The sequence below is a fragment of the Myotis yumanensis genome, unplaced genomic scaffold (assembly GCF_028538775.1).
Source record: "Myotis yumanensis isolate MYYU_CA2020_CCGP unplaced genomic scaffold, mMyoYum1.0.hap1 SCAF_19, whole genome shotgun sequence".
In the NCBI taxonomy this organism is placed as follows: domain Eukaryota; kingdom Metazoa; phylum Chordata; class Mammalia; order Chiroptera; family Vespertilionidae; genus Myotis; species Myotis yumanensis.
In genome coordinates this window covers 11,168,621-11,194,058 of record NW_027223770.1, presented here as the reverse complement: position 1 = coordinate 11,194,058, position 25,438 = coordinate 11,168,621, and the positions used below count along the sequence as shown (strand labels likewise).

At 47.1% G+C, this 25,438-nt stretch overlaps 2 protein-coding genes across 5 annotated transcripts in view; one reads left to right on the top strand and one right to left on the bottom strand.

Annotated features, from left to right (window-relative positions):
- Positions 1-7,775, bottom strand: part of TMEM120B (transmembrane protein 120B) — a 52,657-nt gene extending 44,882 nt beyond the window's left edge. For both annotated transcript variants that reach the window (XM_070399523.1, XM_070399522.1), the window contains exon 1: positions 7,659-7,775. In XM_070399523.1, the coding sequence (XP_070255624.1) occupies positions 7,659-7,763 (105 nt within the window). In that variant the 5' untranslated portion in view covers positions 7,764-7,775. The remainder of the gene's footprint in view (positions 1-7,658) is intronic.
- A 5,961-nt stretch (positions 7,776-13,736) lies between these two features.
- Positions 13,737-24,718, top strand: MORN3 (MORN repeat containing 3). Of its 3 annotated transcripts, none has more exons than XM_070399529.1 (8): positions 13,737-14,130; positions 14,630-14,759; positions 17,704-17,861; positions 19,383-19,542; positions 20,785-20,969; positions 21,237-21,331; positions 21,493-21,521; positions 21,856-24,718. In XM_070399529.1, exons 2-8 carry the CDS (start codon positions 14,750-14,752, stop codon positions 21,933-21,935), a joined length of 717 nt encoding a protein of 238 aa, XP_070255630.1. In that variant the 5' UTR covers positions 13,737-14,130; positions 14,630-14,749; the 3' UTR covers positions 21,936-24,718. The 3 variants fall into 3 exon arrangements, with proteins under 3 accessions (XP_070255630.1, XP_070255629.1, XP_070255627.1); XM_070399528.1 differs by having other exon boundaries at positions 14,586-14,759; positions 21,496-21,521; XM_070399526.1 differs by having other exon boundaries at positions 14,586-14,759.
- The last annotated feature ends 720 nt before the right edge of the window (positions 24,719-25,438 follow it).

The following is a 25,438-nucleotide window of genomic DNA, read 5'->3' as shown; positions in this document are numbered from 1 at the left end:
GCCTCTAGGACCGGGACTGAGAGCAGCCATAACTGCTCCCTCCACCCACCCGCCCTGTTGATCCTGCCCTGCCCAAGCTCTGCAGCAGAGCCATTTGCTGGATCGCCTCAGGCAAAGGCTAGATTAGCACCTCCCCAGAGGACAGAAGTTTTCCACACAGCTGATTCTCACAGCCGGTCAGCCTGGTGGTCAAATCCCTCTAGTATTAACTACAACAATCAGGGCTTAACTACAACAAGACTGCGCACAAAGACTACTAAGGGGTGTACCAAGAAAGCGTAAAAAATGCGGAGACAAAGAAACAGGACAAAACTATCAAGGGAGGATATTGAGTTCAGAACCACACTTTTGAGGTCTCTCAAGAGGCTTCTAGAGTCTGTCAATAAACTTGATGAGATGTACAGGAAATCTAATGAGACCCTCGATGGTGTGATAAAGGACCATCTAGAAAGTAAGCATACACTGACTGAAATAAAGAATATTATACAGACTCCCAACAGCAGACCAGAGGAGGGCAAGAATCAAGTCAAAGTTTTGAAATTCGAAGAAGCGAGAAACACCCAACCAGAAAAGCAAAATGAAAAAAGAACCCAAAAATACGAAGATAGTGTAAGGAGCCTCTGGGACAGCTTCAAACGTACCAACATCAGAATTATAGGGGTACCAGAAGATGAGAGAGAGCAAGATATTGAAAACCTATTTGAAGAAATAATGACAGAAAACTTCCCCCACCTGGTGAAAGAAATAGACTTACAGGTCCAGGAAGCGCAGAGAACCCCAAACAAAAGGAATCCAAAGAGGACCACACCAAGACACATCATCATTAAAATGCCAAGAGCAAAAGACAAAGAGAAAATCTTAAAAGCAGCAAGAGAAAGAAACTCAGTTACCTACAAGGGAATACCCATACGACTGTCAGCTGATTTCTCAACAGAAACTTTGCAGGCCAGAAGCGAGTGGCAAGAAATATTCAAAGTGATGAATAGCAAGAACCTACAACCAAGATTACTTTATCCAGCAAAGCTATCATTCAGAATTGAAGGTCAGATAAAGAGCTTCACAGATAAGGAAAAGCTAAAGGACTTCATCACCACCAAACCAGTATTATACGAAATGCTGAAAGGTATCCTTTAAGAAGAGGAAGAAGAAAAAGGTAAAGATACAAATAGTGAACAACAAACATGCATCTATCAACAAGTGAATCTAAGAATCAAGTGAATAAATAACCTGATGTACAGAATGAACTGGTGATTATAATGAATCAGGGACATAGAAAGGGAATGGACAGACTATTCTTGGGGGGGAAAGGAGAATGGGAGATGCGGGAAGAGACTGGACAAAAATCGTGCACCTATGGATGAGGACAGTGGGTGGGGAGTGAGGGTGGAGGGTGGGGCGGGAACTGGGAGGAGGGGAGTTATGGGGGGGAAAAAAAGAGGAACAAATGTAATCTGAACAATAAAGATTAAAAAAAAATAAAGAATTTAACACACACACACACACACAAAAAAAGAGTGAATTTTATGGTAGGTAACTTTTTGTTTGTTTGTTTTGTTGTTGTTGTTAATCCTCACCCATGGATATTTTTTTCCATTGATTTTTAGGGAGAGTGGTAGAGAGAGGGGAAGACAGAGAGAAACATCGATGTGAAAGAAAGACATCGATTGGTTGCTTCCTGCACAAACCCTGACCAGGGTCCGGACCAGGGAGAAGCCTGCAACCAAGGTACGTGCCCTTGACCGGAATTGAACCCGGGATCATTTGGTCTGCAGGCCGATATAGAGCCAAACCGGCTAGGGCTATGGTAGATGACTTTTTAAAAATATATTTTTTTAAATTGATTTCAGAGAGGAAGGGAGAGTTATAAACATCATTGATGAGGGAGAATCATTTATCATCTGCCGCCTGCACGCTCCCTACTGGGGATCAAGCCCACAACTTGGGCTAGTGCCCTGACCAGGAATCAAACTGTGATCTCCAGGTTCTTATGTCAATGCTCAACCACTGAGCAACACCAGCGAGGCAGTAGGTGACTTATCTTACTTAATAAATTTGTTGTAAATAATATATATTGCCCTAGCCAGTTTGGCTCAATGAATAGATATCGGCCTGTGGACTGAAGGGTCCCAGCTTCAATTCTGATCAAGGGCACATGCCTGGGTTGTGGGCTGGATCCCCAGTGAGGGCTATGCAGGAGGCAGCCGATCAATGATTCACTCTCATCATTAATGTTTCTCTCTCTCTCTCCCTCTACCTTCCTCTCTGAAATCAATAAAAATATATTTTAAAATAATAATAATAATATGTACTTCAGTGGTTACTATGTATCAAGCACCATGCCAGGTACTGGGATTACGATAATGGGCAAAGCTAGATAGGGCTCCTGTTCATATATAGTGTGTGTAGTGTTAAATATCACATCACACAAAAGATATTAAAGAATCTTTAAAGGGAAAACAATGTCTGGCTAATAACACAAGACTTCCCAATTATTTCCACCTCATAGAATTTTGTGATGGTGAAACACAGCTCCAAATCGCATCTCTTAGTTTAAGGAATTAGAGGCTGATGCTGGAGCCCCTGCACCCCAGCATAAGGGTAACTAACAAGTAAATATAGAATGGAAAAGATGAAAACATATCGTTACATATATGTTTAATTTTTTTGTTTTTTATTTCGGGAAATCTCAGAAGAAAAGAAAAAAGGGAAGGAAGGAAGGAAGGAAGGAAGGAAGAAAGGAAGGGAGGAAGATAATTTTTGTGAAATATGCACACAGAAAAGTGCAAAAACATGATGTACAGTTTAACAAATAATTATGAGGTGAACACCTATGTGACTATGCCAGGTTGCCCCCCAGAAGCCTCACACATGCTGGTTCCCAACTGAAATCCTTCCTTCCCCCCTAGAGGTAACCACATCCTAATTTTTATGGTAATTCATTTGCTTTTCATTGTAGTTCTACCACTTATGTTTGCATCCCTATATAACATGGATTTGTTTTTCCTAGTCTGGAACTTTTAGAAATGAAATGATACTTTATTTCTTGGTTGCTTGCTTCCTTTTCATGCCTGTCTTCTTTGCACTCAATATTATGTTTTTAAGTCACATCCATGTGACTATAATTTGTTTGCTTTCACTGCTGTGACATTCTATTGTATAAACAGTACACAAATGATATTCCTGGACTATCACTGATAAAAAAAAACCGAGGTGTTTCTTGTTTGGGGTTTTTAAAAAATATTTTTTTTATTGATTTCAGAGAGAAATGGAGAGGGAGAGATAGAAACATCAATGATGAGAGAGAATCAGTGATTGGCTGCCTCCTGCATCCCCCATACTCAGGATGGAGCCTGCAACCCGGGCATGTGCCCTGACCAGGAATTGAACCGTGACCTCCTGGTTCATAGGTTGATGCTCAACCACTGAGCCACACCGGCAGGGCTGAAAAATATATTTCTTGAGGCCCTGGTTTGGTAGCTCAATTGGTTAGAGAGTTGTTCCGATATCCCAAGGTTGTGGGTTCGATCCCCCATCAGGGCATATATGAGAATCAACCAATGAATGCATAAATAAGTGGAACAACAAATCAGTGTTTTTTCTCTCTCACTCTCTCAAATCAATACATTTTTTTAAAAGAAAAGTATATTTCATATGGTTGATGATCTTTTTAAAAGTCTAAGTAGGTTTTCATGAAAGCTGCTACTGAGCTATTTGAAATGGAGAGGTAAGTGCCACTTGCCAGAATTGGCACTTAAAGAATTTACCAACTGCTCAGTGCCTCTCAGCTCTCCACTCTGACAACAGAACAGACGTCACCCTTTATACATTTTCCATAAACCGCCACTGTGAATAGTTGGTGTTTACAATATGCTTTCACAAAGAACGTTTCATTTAATCCTCAAAACAATCCCAAAAGGTAAATGTTACTATGGTATATTTTAGAGATGAGGCGACTGAGATTCAGAGAGTAATACCTATCTGGTTTATCCAGTAAATTACAGTGCACGGGGCTTGTACCTCGGCTTATTTCTTGTCATCACAGCATAACTAGGAACCTGACAGGGTATTTTGTTGTAAAAGACTCATTGTAAGCAAATCAATAGAGCATTGTATACGCCCTGGGCAGAGCGTACTTCCCACCTCTTCAGTTGGGATTTGGTCCTGTAGCTTGTTAGGGCCAACGTTACCAATGACTTTGAAAACATTGCATGAATAGACTTGCTCACTGCTGCCATTGCAGTGAGGAGAGTATTCCTGAGTTACCCGCTGATGCCAGAGGGAGGAAGAGACACAGTACAGAGCTGCCCCAGCCCAGGGCCAGCAATCAGCCAAACTGCAACTGAGTGAGCTAAAAGAATGTTTATTGCTACCTGCCTTCAGAATAGGGGGCTGTCAATTTTATTGCAAAAGCTCACTGACCATCTGGGATAAGGAATGCATTTGTCATTCAGAACCCTTCCTTGGAATGGCACCTAGGATCATGAAATTTCCTTATTAATGATTTCTCTTTAGGGCCTGCTATGACCTGAATGTTTGTGTCCCTCCCAAAATTCACATGTTGGAATCCTAATTCCCAATGTGATGGTATCAGGAGATGAGGCATTTGGGAAGTGGTTAGGCTGTGAGGGTGGAGCCCTCATGAATGCGACAAGTACTCTTATAAAAGAGACCCCACAGCCCTAGCCAGTTTGGCTCAGTGGATAAAACATCGGCCCGCCTACTGACAGGTTCCGGGTTTGATTCCGGTCAAGGGCATGTACCTTGGTTGCAGGCTCAATCTCTGGTCCTGGTCGAGGCGCATGTGGGAGGCAACCAATCGATGTCTCTCACATCAATGTTTCTCTCGCTGTCTCTTCCCTTCACTTCCACTCTCCCTAAAAAAACAATGAAAAAGTATATTCAGGTGAGGATTAAACAAAAAAAAGAGAGAGAGAGACCCCACAGAGCTCACTAGTCCCCCTTCTACCATATTAAGATACAATGCGAGAGAAGTCAGCAACCTGGAAGACAGCCTTCATCCAACCATGCTGGCACCCTGACCTTGGACTTTCAGCCTTCAGAACTGTGAGATATAAATTTTTGTCATGTATAAGCCACCAGAAGCAAGTAAAACAGGGCCTAACATTTTGAGTAATGAATGAGATCCATATTATTTGCAACATAATCTCAATTTCATTCACTATTTAGAAGTGCAGTTACTATTGCCAGACAGTTCCTTGGCTTATGGTAGCATCACTCCAATCTTTTTAAACAAATATTTTTATTGATTTTAGAGAGGAAGGGAGAGGGAGAGAGATAGAAACATCCATGATGAGAGAGAATCATTGATCAGCTGCCTCCTGCATGCTCCCCCACTGGGGATCGAGCCTGCAACTCGAGCATGTGTCCCGATCAGGAATCAAACCATGACCTCCTGGTTTGTAGGTCAGCCCTCAACCACCCAGCCATGATCCCTGTGTGACTTCCCTGTGGACAGGGTTGTACTAACTAATGTATTTTGAGTCCACTTAAGGATTTCATTTTTTTTTCATTATTTTTCCATGCTCTTTATGAGGTACCTATGAAGCAGTCATTGTGTTAACAGCAGGTTCATTCTTGGCTTAGGACCCTGCTAAGAGCCTGTCTCTCAAGGAGAAAATAGCCTAAGGAGATGGTGGCTACAAACAAGAAAAGCTTTTCTCCTTAGCCCTACAGAATGTTCAAGCAACTTTCTCAGGACGCCCAAGAATCACCTTTCCTTTCCTTTCAGTGTTTTAGGTCCTTAATTAGGATATAACTCTTGGCATGGAGTTTTGTGCCCACCTGTTTAAGACTGTTTTGGTTTCCCCAACCTTTCCCTGTTTAACCAGATCACCGTGGTCAAAGAGTCACCTCTGCCTCATCCCCTGCCATCAAAGCAAGTTCAAGAAAACACAATGGTTCTGGTCACTGGGTTTGGGCCCAAACTTCCTCAGCTTGGCATCGAGACCTCCGCACTCCCAGTCTACCACACTATAATTTAGGGTGTGCTTTCTTATGTTATTTGAGGTCATCCTTCTGTTTTAGTCAAGGCAGTCTCCAGAGGCTATACCAGCGGTTCTCAACCTGTGGGTCGCGACTCCTTCGGTGGTCGAACGACCCTTTCACAGCGGTCGCCTAAGACCATCCTGCATATCAGATATTTACATGACGATTCATAACAGTAGCAACATGACAGTTATGAAGTAGCAACGAAAATAATTTCATGGTTGGGTCACAACATGAGGAACTGTATTTAAAGGGCCAGAGGGTTGCGAACCACTGGTCTATACACTTTACTATCATTCCATCTCCAAGACCTTGCCTGGGCTACTCCTACACCTTCCTCCCAGTGAGAACTCTTCAAGGGCAGAGGCTGAATTATATAATATATACTAGTGTACACACACACATATATATGCTTTTCACAAATGTTTATGGAATAAAGATCAGTTGAACTGAGAGGCTTCCAAAGCATTTATAAATTTACTAGAGGCCCGATGCACGAAATTCATGCAGGGTAGGCCTTCCTTCCCCCGGCTGCTGGCACCGGCTTCCCTCTGGAACCTGGGACCCGGGCTTCCAGGGAAGGACATCTGGTCTAATTAGCATATTACACTTTTATTATTATAGATGACACAAAATCACTCTTAACTCTGTGCAGACTTGTTTCTTTTTCTGGCTCTTACATAACAGATCTTCCTAACGGTTTTCTGACTACATGTTCCTGTGGGCAAGCACCTGTCCTCTTATTACTTTTTTTTAATATAATACTTGTTTTCTTTTTTTTTAAATATATTTTATTTATTTTTTACAGAGAGGAAGGGAGAGGGATAGAGAGCTAGAAACATCGATGAGAGAGAAACATCCATCAGCTGCCTCCTGCACACTCCCTACTGGGGATGTGCCCGCAACCAAGGTACATGCCCTTGACCGGAATCAAACCTGGGACCTTTCAGTCTGCAAGCCGACGCTCTATCCACTGAGCCAAACCGGTTTCGGCTTTTTTTATATAATACTTGTTTTCAATCTGGGCACTTAGGAGGCATTCAAATGTTTCTTTATTGAGTCTTTTTAAAAAAATATATTTTTATTGATTTTGAGAAGAAAGGAGAGGGGGGAGATAGAAACATCAATGACGAGAGAATCATCTATCGGCTGCCTCCTGCACGCCCCTTACTGGGGGTCAAACCCGCAACCTGGGCGCCGGAATGGAACCCGGGACCTTTCAGTCCACAGGCCGACCCTCTATCCACTGAGCCAAACCGGCCGCGCTCTTGATTGACTGAAGTCTTCGAGAAATGTAAGAATTCATGGGGGAAAAGCTTCCCTCCACCAAAACCTTTAACACATATGTAAACAAGAATACCCTTGTAAAACTTTAAAAATGTTTTTATTTGAGAGAGAGAGGAGAATAATCATCGATGAGGAAGAAACTTGTATTGAAACCCCAGCAATGTGCCCTGGCCGGAACCCAACCGGTGACCTCGGGACAACGCTCAGTCCACCGGGCCACACTGGCCAGGCTTGCAAAACTTTTCAAATGTTGAAGTTCTCAGTGTTCGTATTCTGGTCTTTACATTTCTAGGTTCAGTAATTTCATGGCAGGGTGTTTGGGGCAATTCCTAAATTCAGCTTTCCATTCAGGTACACTTACTTACCTTGGCCAGGTTTCCTCCCTCCGCCCTTTCCTCTGCGCAACACGATTCCGCCCACTTCCGGCTACGGGCTCCCAGAACGCAAGCGCAACTCCCGGAACCCTTCATCAAGCGCTCCCATCTATGCGCATGCGCAAAAGGGGCGTGGCTGGGTAATGCGCGGGAGAAAGCAGGTCCACCAAACTCACGCGACTGTCTCCACCCACCTAAATAGGCAGGCGGAGCCCAGACACGCCTCACGGTTCAGGCGGCGCATGCGCACTGAGGCCAGGAACACTGCGAAAGAACAAGGGCGCGACTTTACGCATGCTCATGTAAATAAAGCAAGAAGCCTTTACGTCAGCATCAGAACCCGCCTCCTTCCTCTCTTCACCTGCCTCGACTTTTAAAGGGCCAGACCCCTTTTTCAAAGAATAACTTTTTTTTTTAAAATATATTTTTATTGATTTTTTACAGAAAGGAAAGGAGAGGAATAGAGAGTTAGAAACATCGATGAGAGAGAAACATCCATCAGCTGCCTCCTGCACACCCCCCACTGGGGATGTGCCCGCAACCAAGGTACATGCCCTTGACCGGAATCGAACCTGGGACCCCCCAGTCCGCAGGCTGACGCTCTATCCACTGAGCCAAACCAGCTAGGGCCAAAGAATAACTTTTTTTTTAAAATATATTTTATTGATTTTTTTTACAGAGAGGAAGGGAGAGAGATAGAGAGTCAGAAACATCGATGAGAGAGAAACATCGATCAGCCGCCTCCTGCACATCCCCCACCGGGGATGTGCCCGCAACCCAGGTACATGCCCTTGACCGGAATCGAACCCGGGACCTTTCAGTCAGCAGGCCGACGCTCTATCCACTGAGCCAAACCGGTTTCGGCCAAAGAATAACTTTTTAAAAATTAAGCATTTCTTTAAAAAAAAGTAAGCATTTCCTGAGAGCCCACTACGTGCCAGGCCCAACTTGTCTCTTGTGTGCCTTTTCTAATTGTTCCTTTTGTGATCATTGTAATAATTACATTATTTTTGCATAAATTTCTTCCCTTGCCCCAGTTGTACCATTCCCTTGGAGACAATAATTCGAAATGGGAGGCAAAGTTGTGTTCTGGGCAGGTCTTCCTAGGTCAAGAGGTTTGAAATTGAATCCTGATTCCGCCACTTCCATGCTCTTTTACTCCAGATATGGTACTATCTAATCTGTGAACCTAAGAGTTTGCTAATTGTTTAAAATAAAATTTTTCAGTTACAGTTGACATTCAGAATTATTTTATATTACTTTCAGGTATACAACATAGCAGTTAGACATTTATATAATTTACGAAGTGATCCCCCGATAAGTCTTGTGCCCACCTGGCATCATACGTAGTTATTACAATACTAGATGCCTGTGGGATTGGGCCGAAACTGGCTCTTCGACATCCCCCAAGGGCACAGGCCAGGCCGGCCAGGCCGAGGGACACCACCAGTGCAAGATCAGGGCCTGGGAGGGATCACGGGAGGGCTCCAAGGCATGTCACCCCCAGTCTCACTCAGTCCCCATCTGCCAGACCCCAGCAGTAAGCTAACCTACCAGTCCGAGCATCTGCCCCCTGGTGGTCAGTGCACATCATATCATTAGCATATTATGCTTTGATTGGTTGAACAGCCCACTGGTTGACCAGATACTTAGCATATTAGGCTTTTATTATATAGGAGGATTACTCACTGTATTTCCTATGCTGTACTTTACATCCCTGTGGCTGTTTTATATGAGTTTTGCTGATTTTTTAAATGCTGATAAGGTTCCTACCTACCTCAAAGGATTATTATGAAAAGTATATATATATTTTTAAAGTATGTAGATTACCAATACTATGCCTCACACCAGCTATCTATTAAATAAATAAAAAGTAGTCATGAAGTGAAATTATTTAATCAAAAAATGGTTTACAGTTCCTGTAACATAGTTCCAGATGATACTTCAGGAGGAAATACTTAATTACCAGGGTGGCTAGCGGTGTGAAACAGTGCCTATTTCCCCACAATGTTGCCAATATCACAGCCCTTCGTTTTACACACTTTTCCTTGTCTAGACAGTATGTAATGGTATGGCAGGGTTATTTCAACGTCCTTTAATTGCTAGTGAGGCTCTGCATTTTTCCTTTGGAGGATTTTTTGTCTGTATTTCTTTGCCTAACAACTATTTTCAAACACTGTAATTTCCACTGGCTTATCCCTGTAGACATTATGTTAGGTTCTGACATAACATTTTCCTGACCAATTAAAAGAAGAAGAAAAAAGAGGACTGGGGTGAAGAGAGACAATTAAGAGGAAACATTCCTACGGAAGGGATAGAGACTACAGGACAGAGGTTTCAGAAGCAATGTGTCCCCCTAGCTGGTTTGGTTCAGTGGACAGAGCATCAGCCTGCGGACTGAAATCCTCTCTGAAATCAATAAAAATATATTTTGAAAAATAAAAATATATTGTAAAAAATAACAAAGAAGCAATGTGTCCAGTAGAACTTGCTATGATAAAGGAAATCATTTGTATCTCCGCTGTCCCTATGGGAACCAGTAGCTACATGGGTCTACTGAATACTTGGAACCTGGCTAGTGTGACTGAGGGATTGAATTTTGGTTTTATTACATTTATTTATTTATAATATTTTAAAAATTGATTTCAGAGAGGAAGGGAGAGGGAGAGAGAGATAGGGACATCAATGATGAGAATCATTGATCAGCTGCCTTCAGCACACCCTCCACTGGGGATAGAGCTCACAATCCACCCAGGCATGTGCCCTGACTGCAATAGAACTATGGCCTCCCGGTTTTATAGGTTGACTCTCAACTACTGAGCTATGCCGGCTGGGCAGTTTTATTAAATTTAAATATTAAATAGCCACCTTATTGATGGCATAACCCTAGAGATTAGGAAAGAAGAAAAAGTAGGGTTGAAAAGGGGTGTGCCTAGTCATTCTGAAGTGGCCTTATAAATATGAAGGGACTCAAATTTAGATTTTTGGTATGATTCCCAATGAGACAGTCTGAGACAAGGTGTGTTCAATTTGCAAAAATCTATCAAGCTATATACACTGATGATATTTCCACTTTTCTATGTGTATTTTACATTCAATGAAAATTTAAACTATATTTGCCACACTTTGTGTTACACTCTTTAGGCATTTTTGTCTCAGGGGATAGAGCGTTGGACTGGGGACTGAAGGGTCCCAGGTTCAATTCCAGTCAAGGGCACATGCCTGGGTTGCAGGCTCGATCCCCAGTTGGAGCCATGCAGGAGACAGCTGGTCAATGATTCTCTTTCATCATCATCTCTCTCTCTCTCTCTCTCTCTCTCTCTCTCTCTCTCTCTCTCCCCTTCCTCTCTGAAATCGATTTAAAAAATACATTTTTCCGATTTTTATTTTAACGAAGTCCCCAAAAACAGAAGTGGGCTGTCACTAGCTCTGGACATCTGAGAACCCCTAGAGGGCGCTCATTCTGCATCAGAGACTTGAAGGCTTCGTTGGAAGAATTCACATACCACACATTCATTCCTTTAAAGTGCATAATTAAATTTCTAGTCTGTTCACAGAGTTGTGCAACCATCACCACAGTCAGTTTTAAAATATTTTTTCATCACTGCAAAAAGAAACTCTCTGCCTATAACCTTCCTAACTCCGCCCTGTCTCCCTCTCCAAGCAACCGCTGATCTATTTCCTGTCTCTAAAGATTTGCCTTTTCTGGATATTTCCTATAAGAGTAATCACATAAAATGTGGCCTTTTGTGTCTGACTTCTTTCACTCAGCATGCTTTCACAGTTTATTCATGTTGTAGCATGCATCTCTATTTCATTCCTTTTCAGGGCTGAATAATATTCCATTGTAGGGATAGACCACATTTTGTTTATCCATTCATCTTTTGATTGATACACAGGAGAACTCCCTTCACCCAACCTGCAAACAAGGCCTTTGAGGAGAACCCAGCCGAATTCTAATCATTCAAATCTGGCAAGTAATTATCAAAAGAGCAGTTAGGACAGGGGCCTTCAAACTTGGTGCTCCTGACACTTCAGCGTGGGGCAGTCGCCAGTCCATAGCATCTCCTCAGGGTTTGTGAATCATGGCAGCAGATTCTGACTCGAGATGAAAAATAATCTCATAGATCTGTGACCTGCCCTTCCAGCTGGCCTGCAGATAAGCCCTGCCCCAAATTCTTCTCTAGGGGATAGTCCTGCCTTCCCCTGAACCAGGGTCTAACTAGGGGCTGTGAAAGGACTCTTTGCAATAGTGGGACTGAGGCTTGTGACTGTGTCTTTGCCTGGCCTAGGAAAGAGAAGCTTTTAGTCCATGAGGCACCATTCAACAGGCAGCAGGGCAGCTCTGGACAAAGCCATGAGCCAAGGGACAGTTTGACCTACTTGGCTGGGCATGCTGGCCAGGTACCTAAGGAGGAGGGGCAAATGTCTTGAGGAGTGTCACAGAGTGTCAGCAGCATGACTGGCCAGGGGCAACTTTGGACCCTAGCTAGGCTACTCTGGAATTAGGGATTGTAATTCAGAAAGAGCCAACTAATTTCGGTGAGTGATATAAGAGGCAGCCATTTTGCACCATGAATATAAGAACAATAAAGGAGAGAGAGAGAGAGAGAAAGAAATAGAGATAGAGAGAGATAGAGGGGGATGATTGCTTTGCTGTTGACAGCTTTCCAAACCCTTGTATCCTTAATAAATTTCCTTTATTGCTTAGTATGAGATGGTGTCTCTACTTGCAACCAAAAGACCCTTGGATAAAGCAAGAAGATACATTGTGCAAGTTCTGTGTCCATTAGTTACTATCCACTGAGAGAGAGGCACACACTCCACAAATTAACTATAAATGATGTGGTGAGTGTGGAAACCAGAGCAAAATCCTCATTCCAACTGGAGTGAAGAGCAAAGCAATGAAGGAGCACCCACTGGAGCAAAAATGACACTTCAACAAATACTGCATGAAATTAGTAAAGCCAGGCACCCAGAATAGGCATATTTGTTAAGACAAAGTAGAACAGAGGTTACCAGGAGCTGGGGGAGAGAGGAATGGGAAGTTGTTGTTTAATGGGTACAAGAATTTTAGTTTGAGCCTGGCCAGCGTGGCTCAGTGGTTGAGCCTCAAACTATGAACCAGGAGGGCACATGCCTGGGTTGTGGGCTGGATCCCCAGTGGGGGGCGTGCACAAGGCAGCCAATCAATGATTCTCTCTCATCACTGATGTTTCTATCTCCCTCTCCCTTCCTCTCTGAAATCAATAAAAATATTTTTTTTTTTTTAAAAAGGATTTTAGTTTGGGATGATGAAATGTTCTGGAAAGGGATAGTGTGAATGATAGCACACTATTGTGAATGTACTTAATGCCACTGAGCTGTACCCTTAAAAATAATTAAAATGGTAATATGGATAATCACAATAAACAAAAAATAAATCACAAAAAGAAAAAATTACACCCAAGTTCAATCAGTCTTGAAGTTAGGGCCTTCAGACTCATGTGTCAATCAACCTCTTTCTATGGGACATGCTGCAGGGGCGTCCGTTTCCAGTCTCTTCCAGTTCTTTGCCCAAACAATGCAGTGGCTGCAGGAGCTCAGAAGAACTGCAGATGGAAGAGGAGGCCGCTTGGCCTCTGGCCAGGCTGCTATCTGGAGGAAAAGCAGCCTTGGCTGAGGGCACAGAAGAGGCAAAGGCCCTGAGGCAGGAACATGCCGGGGACTTTCCAGGAAGCAAGTGTGTGGGGCTGGAGCAGAGGGAGAGGGGGCACTGAGTAGGGGACAAAGTCAGAGAGGAAAGGGAGGGAGGTGGGCAGGTGAAGCAGGGCTTTCAACGCCACCAGGACTGTGGCGTTTACTCTGAGCGACCAGGGGAGCCAGGAAAAGGATGTGAGCGGAGTGACCGGGGCCTACCTGTGTCCCAGTAAAATGTAGGCATCTTCCAGGGCTGGAGGGGCCGTGAAACCTCCCTCGGGTCCTCAAAGGCGGCTAGCAAACCCCCACAAGGCTAAGAACCCCTGTGGCCTGGGCTTTCCCTTTGTAATTTTGCCTCTTGTATCTTGGCAGAACCGCCTTTAACCCTTTCCTGCCGGTTTCCGGCCTTGTATCTGCTCCGGGAAGCCCAGGCGGGAGACGGGTAGGCGTGGAAAGGGCGGTAACCTGCCCGGGCGCACCGTGGCGCTCCCTCCTCCCGCCCCCTGCACACCTTGGGCCACCTGGCGGGTGCACCTGCCGGCGCACGACCTCCACAGGCCCCAAGGCTTCCTTCCCCGACGCCGGAGGACCTGAACCGTTCCCCCTCGCGCGGCCCGGCCGGAAGGGGCGGGCGCTGCCGGCAGGCTGTGCTGTAGCCCCACGTTGCCATAGCGACCCCGGCCGGGCCGGGGACACCCGAGCGCGCTCTGCCGGCTGCGATTGAGGCGGAGGCTGTGACACCTTATCCCGCCCCGGGACTCCGGATCCAGGCTCCGCCAGGCAGGTGAGCGCCGGTCAGAGGGCGCGGGTGGGACCGGGCGGTGTCGCTGAACGGTCCCCTAGCCCTCCCAGGCCAAATTCTAGCCTTAGGGCCAGCATCCACTCTGGGTTGGTCGTACCGGCTATCAAATGTGTGACCATCACCTCCGGCCCGCGGGCAGCTTCTTTCCGATGTCATCACAAACCCAACTGTTCTACTGGTTTCCCTGGGTTCCCAAGTAATTGTGCCATCAGACCCCTTCCCCTCCCCCCGGGGGCACCTGGAGAAGCGAGGGAGGAGACAGCTGAGGATCCGTCCAACACAAAAGAATCCCCTCCGAGGGCAGCTCATCTGCCCCAGGGACTCGGAGCACACATGATTCGCCCCACTTGAGCTCAGACAGTGCCTCCCGGGGAAGCCCCAGAACCCTGGCATAGCTCGAGGCACACTGAGCCCCTGATGTCCCTAACTCTTGCCAGCACCCTCTGGCCCCGCTGAAGCAGCCAACATGCCTATCTTCAAGTGCCCACCCAAGACACAGCCCCCGTGGAAGGAATGGGACCAAAAGGCCCAGAAGAATGGACTGAGACACCAGGTGTATGCTGTCAATGGTGACCGCTACGTGGGCGAGTGGAAGGACAACATGAAACATGGTGAGTAGGGGACCTTCAGGGGCTCAGGTGGGGTCTGAGCCAAGGAAACAGGGTACAGAACTCATGGGGGACATAAGATATGTCCCCGAGGCTCCTCCAAGGGGTGAATGCTGACCTGGACCAGCCAGGGACCTCCACGTGGAAAGGAACTCAGCCCTGACTTCAGCTGAGAGAAAGTCTCAGGGACCAGCAGGGCCCAAAGCAGTCTCGAGACACCAGCCCCAGGCACAGCTGTGGCTCAGGAGACGCCAGCTCTGTCCCACCCTCCCCTCCGAGACCTGGGCTAGGCCTTCGGCTGGCTATCGGGAGGAAAAGGCAGACGCGAGAAATCAGCTTGCAATCGGGATGCTGGTCTTCAAACTCAGCCCTGATGTGGATTCTGACCAACAGGGGGTAAAGGAGGACCCCTTCCTTCCCTCAAGTAGCTGGGGCTCAGGCTTTAACTGCATTGGGCTCTGGGTCTAACCAGCAGGGAGCGCACAGGAGTCCTGTGATACAAATGAAGACCTGAAGGCAAAAAAAAAGTTTTCATTTTAAAAACTGGCATGACTTTTCATTCCAGTCTCGCAATTCCAGATTCTTAACCCCTCTTCTCTCCCGCTTACCTGCATTGAGTGCAGTGGAGTCCATAAACCTGGGTGAGAATCCTAGCTCCACCAACTATGACTTGAGTGACCACCATACCATTCTGGGCCTCAGTTCTCCCATCTGTAAAATGGGAGTAAAACCTATTTGTGAAGATAAGAGATGACATCAATCAAGCATGTAGCCCAGGGTCTGTGCAAAAGGGAAAGGGTGTGTGGAAAAGGCTTATAATTTTATTTTTTTAAATAAGTTTTTATTGATTTTTACAGAGATAGGAAGAGAGAGAGATAGATATGGATGAGAAATATCATCCATCAGCTGCCTCCCGCATGCCCCCTACTGGGGACCTAGCCCACAACTGGGCATGTGCCCTGACTGGGAATAGAGCCAGTGACCTCTTGGTTCATGGGTCAATGCTCAACTACTGAGCCACACCAGCCTGGCAAGGCTTGTAATTTTAAATGGGACTGTCAGGGTAGGCCTCATTGAGAAAATGAGATTTGAGCAAAGACTTGTAGGAGGTAGGGAGGGAGTGAATATTTGGGGAAGAGCATTCCAGGCCAGGGAACAAGCAGGTACAAAGGTCTTGAGACAGAAGTATACCTGGTGGGTTCCAGGAACAGTCTGGAGGCCATCACAGTTGGAGGGCAATTTGAAAGGTGGGAGTGGAAGACACAGAAGGGGTTAGAGTAGTAGGAGATTGGGTCTCCCCGTGTGTTCAGGAGAACTAGAGAAATATACAGAACATTTTCCAGAAACTGTCCATGAAAAAAATCCCAAATCTGTCCAGCCAGTGTGGCTCAGTGGTTGAGCATCGATCATGCACCAGGAGGAGGATGCAGGTTCCATCCCAGTCCAGGCACATGGCCAGGGTTTTGGGCTCAATCCCCAGAAAGGGGAATGCAGGAGGCAGCCAATCGATCTTTCTCATCGATGTTTCTATTTCTTTCTCCCTCTCCCTTTCTCTTTAAAATCAATACAAACATACTTTTAAAAAAATCCCAAACCTAAAGAAGTTTTTTTTCTTTTAAAATATATTTTATTGATTTTTTACAGAGAGGAAGGGAGAGGGATAGAGAGTTAGAAACATCGATGAGAGAGAAACCGACCAGCTGCCTCCTGCACACCTCCTACTGGGGATGTGCCCGAAACCAAAGTACATGCCCTTGACCGGAATCGAACCTGGGACCTTTCAGTCCGCAGGCCGACGCTCTATCCACTGAGCCAAACCGATTTGGCTAAAGAAGGTTTTTAAAGTTTATTTTGAGACAAGGGTTTTGAGGTTAGTCCCGGAAGCAAAATCTCAAGGAATTGAGACAATGCTCCCAAGGATGGCAGTTTTGCAGCTTATTTTATATGTTAGAATCAAAGGAGAAGACATAAGGCAGGCACGCGAAGTCCACGGGTGGGAGATTAAGGAGAAAGCAAAGCAGGGAAATCTCTAGAATTGGATAAAAAGTAAAATAGAGAGATACATACTCTGTTTTTTACATTGGTGGCTACAGGATAGTTAATATTTCACATACATAGTTTACAGAGGTATGTGAGTAAAGATAATAATGAAGCATGTTGGAGTTGTCTTGCCCCATACCGGGTTCTGAAGAGCATTTTGATATTTTAAGTATGCTTTTCTACATGCACAAAAACAATGGACAGGGCTTGTTCAAGGTAGAGAATTATCTATCACATAGACCTTAAGACGTGACTTCCCAACATAACTTAGTTATGATTTTTTTTTTAATGATTGAAATATTCCTCGAGGTTACTTCTAGCTATGGAGCTTGCCAGGCTCGCCAAGGTAGCCCCTTTTTGTTCACAAAACCCTGGCCAGCTGGCTTATCCATTCTGTATTATTAAAGAGATGAAACTGAAATCGTGGAGGGGCCAGTTGTTACTTGGGTTTTGTTTGCTATGTCAATCTGGCTTCAAGGCAAAGGACTGGAGAACCACCGCTTAAAGAAATGGAACTTTCTGGGTGTTTTTCTGAGCGCTGGTGGTCTAGAGCAGTGGTCGGCAAACTGCGGCTCGCGAGACACATGCGGCTCTTTGGCCCCTTGAGTATGGCTCTTCCTAAGCCTTAGGAGTACCCTAATTAAGTTAATAACAATGTACCTAGCTATATAGTTTAAGTCTAAAAAATTTGGCTCTTAAAAGAAATTTCAATCGTTGTACTGTTGATATTTGGCTCTGTTGACTAATGAGTTTGCCGACCACTGGTCTAGAGACGAGGCACAGACCCTGTCCCAGTCCCCCAGAATCACCAAGTCTAGGGGCCCCTGAGGCCCAGGCAGACCCAGCAACTGCCCTGCAGCCCCATGATGGCCACGTCTGCAGTGTTGGCCCATCTGTATGTCATCAGGAAAAGGAACACAGATCTGGAAGAAGAAAGGGGCCATCTATGAGGGGGACTGGAAGTTTGGGAAGCGAGATGGCTATGGCACCCTCAGCCTTCCTGACCAAGAGAAAGGAAAGTACCGGAGAGTATATTCGGGCTGGTGGAAAGGCGATAAGAAATCGGTGAGTGGTTCCCATCATGCCCTGGGATGTGGGCCAGGCTGAAAGCATAGTGTGTGTGTGTGTGTGTGTGTGTGTGTGTGTGTGTGTAGGGGGAGGAGCCAGAGAGGCCTGGGAGAAAAGGTGGGGGGGATGGATTTGAGAAGGAAAAGGGTACTGTGTGGGTAGGAGAAGGAAGGGGTGGGGGGACCCTTAAGGCTTCTCAGAACAAAACCCAGGAAACAGGAAGGCGGAGGAGAGACCCAGGGAGGAGCCTGTGAAACCCTGTGGCTACAAGAAGCCAGCCAGGCTATGGGCTGGTGGGTGGGGGAGAATCTCCTCCTCCTTCTCCCCCACTCATTTCCTGGCTTTCTTTTCCCTGGACGGCCCTTTCTGAGAATCCCCCTTTGGTGGGCCAGGATAAGAGGAGGGTAGGAAGAGTGGGAGCAAGAAAGCTGAGGTCACACCCTTAGTCATCTGACAAGAAAGGAAGGTCCCACGTCCCAGGGGTAGAAGCCAGCCAGAGGTATGTTCTCACCCATAAACATCAATATCCTCACCATAGGCCATGGGAACAGATAAAAATATATTTATTGCTATTGAACAACTGCTATTGCAATCCTGGCAAATGATATGGTACTTGAGCTAACTCTCACATCATCATCATCATCATCATCATCATCATCAGCCCCATTTTACTGATGAGGAAACAAGCTCAGAGATGAAGTGCTTTGCCCGGGGTCGGGGTCACACTGCTGGCAAGTGATAGAGCCCAGGATTTCATGGTCTCTGCTTTCAAATTGTTTATTGGCCAGTGATGAGAGAAGTGTTAGGACAGAGCTTTGCACAAGGAGCCCAGAGGAACATCATTGAGCATTCACAGGAGGCTTCCTGTAGGAGTTGACACCAAAAAAAAAAAAAGAAAAAGCAAAGAGTTAACCAGGGAGAAATGAAGGAGAAGGGGAAGTAGCAAAGGAGGCAGAAGTAACAAAAGGAAGGATATGTCAGCAAGGTGTGTGTGCCCACAGGGGTGGGAGTAAGGGGAGGGAGGGAGGTGTGGGCCTTGATGTGGGAATCGGGATGTGGAGGGAGGCTTAACCCAGCCTCCTTAGATATGATCTGCAGGAGGTCCACGATTCTGTCACTGGGTGCTAAGTATGGTGTTGATAGTCATTTTACCTGGGAGGAAAATCCATAGCTTTGATCTGATGCGCAGAGGCATCTGTGACTTTTAATAGGGTCAAGTCAGAGTTGGGCCAAGATAATCAGATGGGAGATGTAAAGATCTTTCTAGTTGCTGTAATGCTGGATGCACGAGGGCAGGGAGAACGGGAGAGTGGAGGTAGGGGAGAGTGAGGAGGGGAGAAAGGACTGTGGGCTGCATAAAGGCGGTAGCAGAGGGACAGAGGGAAATGGACAGCCTGGAGAGATTTTTCAATACAGGATGTGGGGCTCAGCGAGGAAGGAAGCAGCCCCGGTGCGTGGTTCGGGTGCCTGGGAGGATGGTGGGGGGCGTCGTGATCAGGGACACCTTCGTGCTTTCAGGGCTATGGGATCCAGTTTTTCGGACCCAATGAGTATTACGAAGGTGAGTGGTGTAGCGACCAGCGCAGCGGGTGGGGCCGCATGTACTACAGCAATGGTGACATCTTCGAGGGCCAATGGTGGAACGACAAGCCGGACGGGGAGGGCATGCTGCGCCTGAGTGAGTGCCCCGCCCCGCCCCGCCCCGCCCCGCACGGCCTGCTGGCCACGCCCACATGACCACGCCCCATCTGGTCACCATGCCCCCTCCCGTGCCCTCAGGGCCGCATTCCTCTGGGTCCTGTGTAACCCAGACCCCATCAGGCCACGCCCCGCAAAGCCCCAAAGCGCCACTCCAGTGTGGGTTAAAGTGCAAGACAGGACCAGATCCCTGCCCTCAGGGAGCTTATAAACAGTGGTTCTCAACCTTCCTAATGCCGCGACCCTTTAATACAATTCCTCATGTTGTGGTGACCCCCAATTTCATTGTTACAAATTGAACGTAATTAAAGCATAGTGATTCATCACAAAAACAATATGTAATTATATATGTGTTTTCCGATGGTCTTAGGCAACCCCTGTGAAAGGGTCGTTCGACCCCCAAAGGGGTCGCGACCCACAGGATGAGAACCGCTGCTCTAAAAGGCGGGCCTAACAATAAATATGAGCAATTAGGACATTTTCTTATGGTCATAACAATCATAGTTGCACTTGTACAGTACTGAAATAACTTAATTTTCACCACAATTCTGTGATACAGGTACTCTTATCCTGACTCTACAAATAAAAGGAGGATCAGAGAAGTTAAGTTACTTGCTCAAGGTCACACAATCTGTTAGTTGTGACATCAAAAAGTGCTAAGGAATTCCCCTTAAATTCAACACCATCAGATGAGAAGTTGAATTGACTCCCAATGAAGAACATGGACTCCTGGGATGAACAGGCCTTGGTTTCAAATCTTGCCTCTGTCACTGTGACCTTGAGCAAGTCAATCAAACTCCTTGAGCTTTTGCAAGCTCCATCTGTAAAATGGAGTCCTTCATCCTTCATAGAATTGTGTTTGTGAGGAGTGACGTCAGAAACAGGCAAGGAACCAGGTACAGAGTAAGTGCTGAAAAAAACATCACCGATTCATGTTATTAGCAATATTTTTCTTACAAGTAGGAAACCATGTGGCCTGTTCAAGTAAGTAGTGGAGGCAAGATGTGAAACAGGTTTGATTCTGGAAGTCACTGACACCCCAGGGCTCTGATGTGTATAGGTCAGTTGTCCCAGACCCCACCCCATCTACCAGCCCAGCTCACTCTAATCAACTTAGTTTTGTTCTGGCTTCCTGGTGGGCCTGGTGCCCAACCTGGGAGTGGCAGAAGGCCAGCCGGGCATGCTCTGCCCAGCACCCACACCTCCCTGCCCTTTCTTCCAGAGAATGGGAACCGCTATGAGGGCTACTGGCAGGGAGGCTTGAAGAACGGGCCTGGGCGTTTCTTCCACCTGGACCACGGTCAGCTATTTGAAGGCTTCTGGGTGGACAACATAGCCAAGTGTGGCACAATGATTGACTTTGGCCGAGATGAGGCTCCTGCGCCTACCCAGTTCCCCATTCCTCAGGTGGGCAGCTCTCACCAGGGCCCTGTGGCCACACCCAGAAAGAGACAGAAAACAGCACCCCCACCCCCCAACCACACCCAACCTGGCCTGATCCAGCCCAGTCCACCCAGGGAACAGGCAAGGTTTTGTTTTCAGTCTGGGTATCTCCAGGGAGGCAGGTAGCACCTCACAAGGCAGACAGCACCCCCAAAAGCAGGCAGCACCTCATAAAACTGGCACCCTGGGACTTCCATGCTCCTCAAACCCATCCCTGCTGTTTCCCCCCAGGTCAAAATTGTAGACCCCGATGGTGTGCTAGAGGAAGCCTTGGCCATGTTCAAGAAGAAAGAGGAGCCCAGTGACACAGGAGCCAGGAGGTCACGGTTAGATTCCCCAGTCCAAGCACATGCCCGGGTTGCAGGCTCGATCCCCAGTAGGGGGCGTGCAGGAGGCAGCTGACCAATGATTCTCATCATTAAATTAATGTTTCTCTCCCTCTCTCTTCCTCTTTCTGAAATCAATAAAAACATATTATTTAAAAAAGAAGAGGAAAAACAAGGAGACTGATGCCAGGTGAGGGGGTGGGCACACCTGTCACCCTCTATGTGGGTGAGGCAGCTCCCGGAGTCTGCTTTGGGGGAGGGTTTCCTTGTCCTTTCTGGCTCCTCCCCTTCAAAACCCATTTCACTGAAGACCAGTCCATTCCAGTCCTGCCCAAACCCTCCCATTTGTACCCTGGGCTTACTGGGAGGAATGCTGCTTGGAGGACTTTTTTGCCCCAGCCCTCCACTTGTCCAGCGGGCTCGTCCAGTCCTCGCTCCTCCTGCTGTGGGTATTAGGTTCGAGGAGAGGGCACTGGTACAGTGTCTTTGAAATACCAGCTCCCACCACCCCTTCACCCCTGCAGAGACTACCAGAGCTTCAGGAGAAAGTCAAGTCCGCAACACCCAACTGCTCAAACCGGTGGGGCTCCCACTGGAGGAGTGAGTGGTGACTCCGGGCACACCCTTGGCATCCTCAGAGAGCACCTCATCCTCCCAGCACTGGATCATTCTTTGTCAATAGGGGCCAGTGCTTCTCTCCCCAGTTGGCCTCGGGGGGCCCTCTTGTTACAGCTTTTATTCTAGGCCCCTATCCCTGAGTGCACGAGAATAAAGGAGAACCTGGTGGCATTCGCCTGGGCCTGTGATGTGAGGTTTGCGGGGCAGGAGAGCCACAGGAGGGATTTCAGGTAGAGAAGAGGGAAGAGGGCTCTGGCCTGCATGGGTTGACCCTACAAGGGAGAGAGAGAAGGTGTCTCCCAGCCTCTGAGCCCTGAGATGCTCCAGAGAGCAGAAAGCCTGCATCTGCTCACATTGGTCACTAAGATTTGGGGTTAAACCAGGGGCTCTGGACTTGGGAATCCTGTGGGAACTTTAAAAGCTACAGACGCCCACGTTCCACGCCCAGTTTCTCATCTGTCTGGGGTGAGGCCTGGGCCTTCAAAAGCTTCCCCAGATGACTTCAATGTACAGCCGGGGCCAAGAACTCCCGACTTACTGGATTTGTGACCCTTAGCCAGGGACCCCCGGGCTTCAGCTACAAAACGGGCCTTCAGAGATCTCACAGGGGTATCGTGAGGATTCGCTAACAGATGTAACCATATGAGTAACATGTATTGAGGTTAGTTGTGAAGCAGATATCTGGGAAGGGCTTTGCATCACTCTAATCTAGACAACATTCCTGCACGATAAGAGAGACTCTTACATAATGAGTAGGAACATGAGCTCTGCAGCCAGATTGCCTGGGTGTGAATCCAGCGTGATTTATTAGCTGTGTGTTCTTGGGTACATCACCTAATCTCTCTGTTCTCTAGGTTTCCTCTTCTCTAACATGGGAATAACGGTACTTAACCACCCAGGGCTGTTGTGGTTACTGTGAGGATCAAATAAGGCATCCCATCTCCTCCCCGGGCACATTTGGCATGTCCTGAAACATTTTTGGTTGTGAGAACTGGCAAGAATGCTACTGGCACTTAGTGGGTAGAGACTGGGGATCCTGCTAAACATGCTGCAGTGTAAACTCTACAAAAGAATGATTCAGCCCACCCTCAACAGTGTAGCCCTGAAATACCATGATGTTTGTAAAGGCCTCGCCAAGCACCTGGCATATAGTAAAGACTCAATAAATGTTCACTGACATTGTCGAGGTTCTCTCTGCCTCTAAGTCATAAACAGGGTGGCCTGACCCAAGGCATGGCACCTCTGACACCAGGAAGCTGAGCCTGGCAGCCTCGGGGCACAGAATTAACAGGGCGCCCACTCGGGTGCCAGGCCCTATGCTGACAGCTTTACCCGTGTCCTCTCCCATGACCCCTCATCAACCTATGAGGTGTCCTATCATTAGTGCCATCTTTGTTGTTGTTAATCCTCACCCGAGGATATTTTTCCATTGATTTTTAGGGAGAGGGGAAGAGAGGGAGAGACAGAGAGAAACATCGATATGAAACAAACACATTGATTGGTTGGCTCCTGCACGAGCCCTGACCAGGGCCTGGGCTGGGGAGGAACCTGCAACCGAGGTACATGCACTTGATCGGATTCAAGCCCGGGACCCTTTGGTCCGCAGGCTGACACTCTATCCACTGAGCCAAACCAGCTAGGGCTATTAGTGCCACTTTAGAGAGGAAACTGAGGTCCAGGGGAGGTTTCCTAGTCACCAAGTTATAAGTCGATTGTACTTAAACAGAGGCCTATCTGCTCTTAAGGTACAGAACAGTGGCAGTGTGTGCAGGCTACCATTTTTTTCAGAAAAAGCAGAGGTGTGTGCTGGTTTATGTATAACTCACTCTCTACGTGGGAAATAAAGTAAATTGGCAACAATGGTTGTCTCGCCCCCGGCGCTGGTGTGGCTGCTGGTTGAGTGTCCTACCATGTACTGAAAGATCACCTGTTCAATTCCCAGTCGAGGTGTGTAGGGAGGTAACCAATCAATGTTTCTCTCTTACATTGATGTTTCCCTCTCCCCCTCTTCCTTCCTAAGTCAATAAAAAAAAATGCTATAAAATCCTAATATGCAAATTGACCAAAGGTTGGAACGACCAGTCACTATAATGCGCACTGACCACCAGGACGCAGATGCTCAATGCAGGAACTGCCCCCTGGTGGTCAGTGCGCTCCCACAGCAGGAGCGCAGCTCAGCCAAAAGCCGGGCTCATGATTGGTGAACACAGTGGCGGGAGCCTCTCCCACCCCTGCGGCAGCGCTAAGGAGCAGCGAGCAAGTGGGCGGTAAGGAGTGAGGGGTCCCGGACTGGGAGAGGGATCCCAGACTGCGAGAGGGATGTCTGACTGCTGGCTTCAGACATCCCCCAAGGGGTCCTGGACTGTGAGTGGGCACAGGCTGGGCTGAGAGACGCCCCCCCCCTTCCAGTGCACGAATTTCGTGCACTGGGCCTCTAGAGTGTGTGTGTGTGTGTGTGTGTGTGTGTATTTTTTTAAAATATATTTTATTGATTTTTTACAGAGAGGACGGGAGAGGGATAGAGAGTTAGAAACATCGATGAGAGAGAAACATCGATCAGCTGCCTCCTGCACACTCGCTACTGGGGATGTGCCGGCAACCAAGGTACATGCCCTTGACCGGAATCGAACCTGGTACCCTTGTGTCCGCAGGCTGATGCTCTATCCACTGAGCCAAACCGTTAGGGCTGTGTGTCTATATTTTAAAGTCATTGTCTCTGGGGAGACTCAGGAACCTGGGAATAGGGGAGGGAAAAATTTCACTGTGTATCTGGAATCATGTGAATGTATTATCTATTCAAAATATTAATAAAATTGAAATTAAAGAGACTGTGTTCTTAACTACTAGCATTTCCATAAATTGCCTGGATTTAAAAGTACCTGGAGTTAAAAATACAGTATCAGACACACCTAGGGATGGGCTTGGGTATCTGCATTTTACAAGCCAATCTGGTGATTCTTGAGTTTAGGCAAGTTTAGGGGGAAAAACTTAAGACTACAGTCATAGAAATTATTCCAGCGGGATACCAGGCCTCTGCAGAAGCAGGGAGGTAGATCTCTTAGGAAGATGCATGGAAGGTGCCTTCGTCTTCTCTGGGGAGCAGTGGAAGGTTTCAAACAGTGGCCCCTGCCCCGTCCTAATCATCCCAGGCCAACCAGGGTGGGTCCTGGTTCACGTGCTGCAGGAGGAAGGCAAGAAACTGCCACAGGAGAGAGGACGGCCCCCTTCCCCATTCAGCCCACAAAGCTGCTGTTGGCCAAGTTCAAGTCTGCACAGGACGAGGACTAGGGCCACACTTCCCCCCAACCAACCTTCACTTTAGTCAGAGCACTTTGTATTTATAAAACCACTTTCGGAGACAGACAGAGCCCTCAAATGCAAAGACCCATGGAGGCCAGGCAAGTAGCATAGATGAAGCTGGCCTGGTGTGAGAAAAGAGGGAGCAGTGGAGACTGTGGCTAACATATGTCCTGAGGAAGAGGGTGGCTA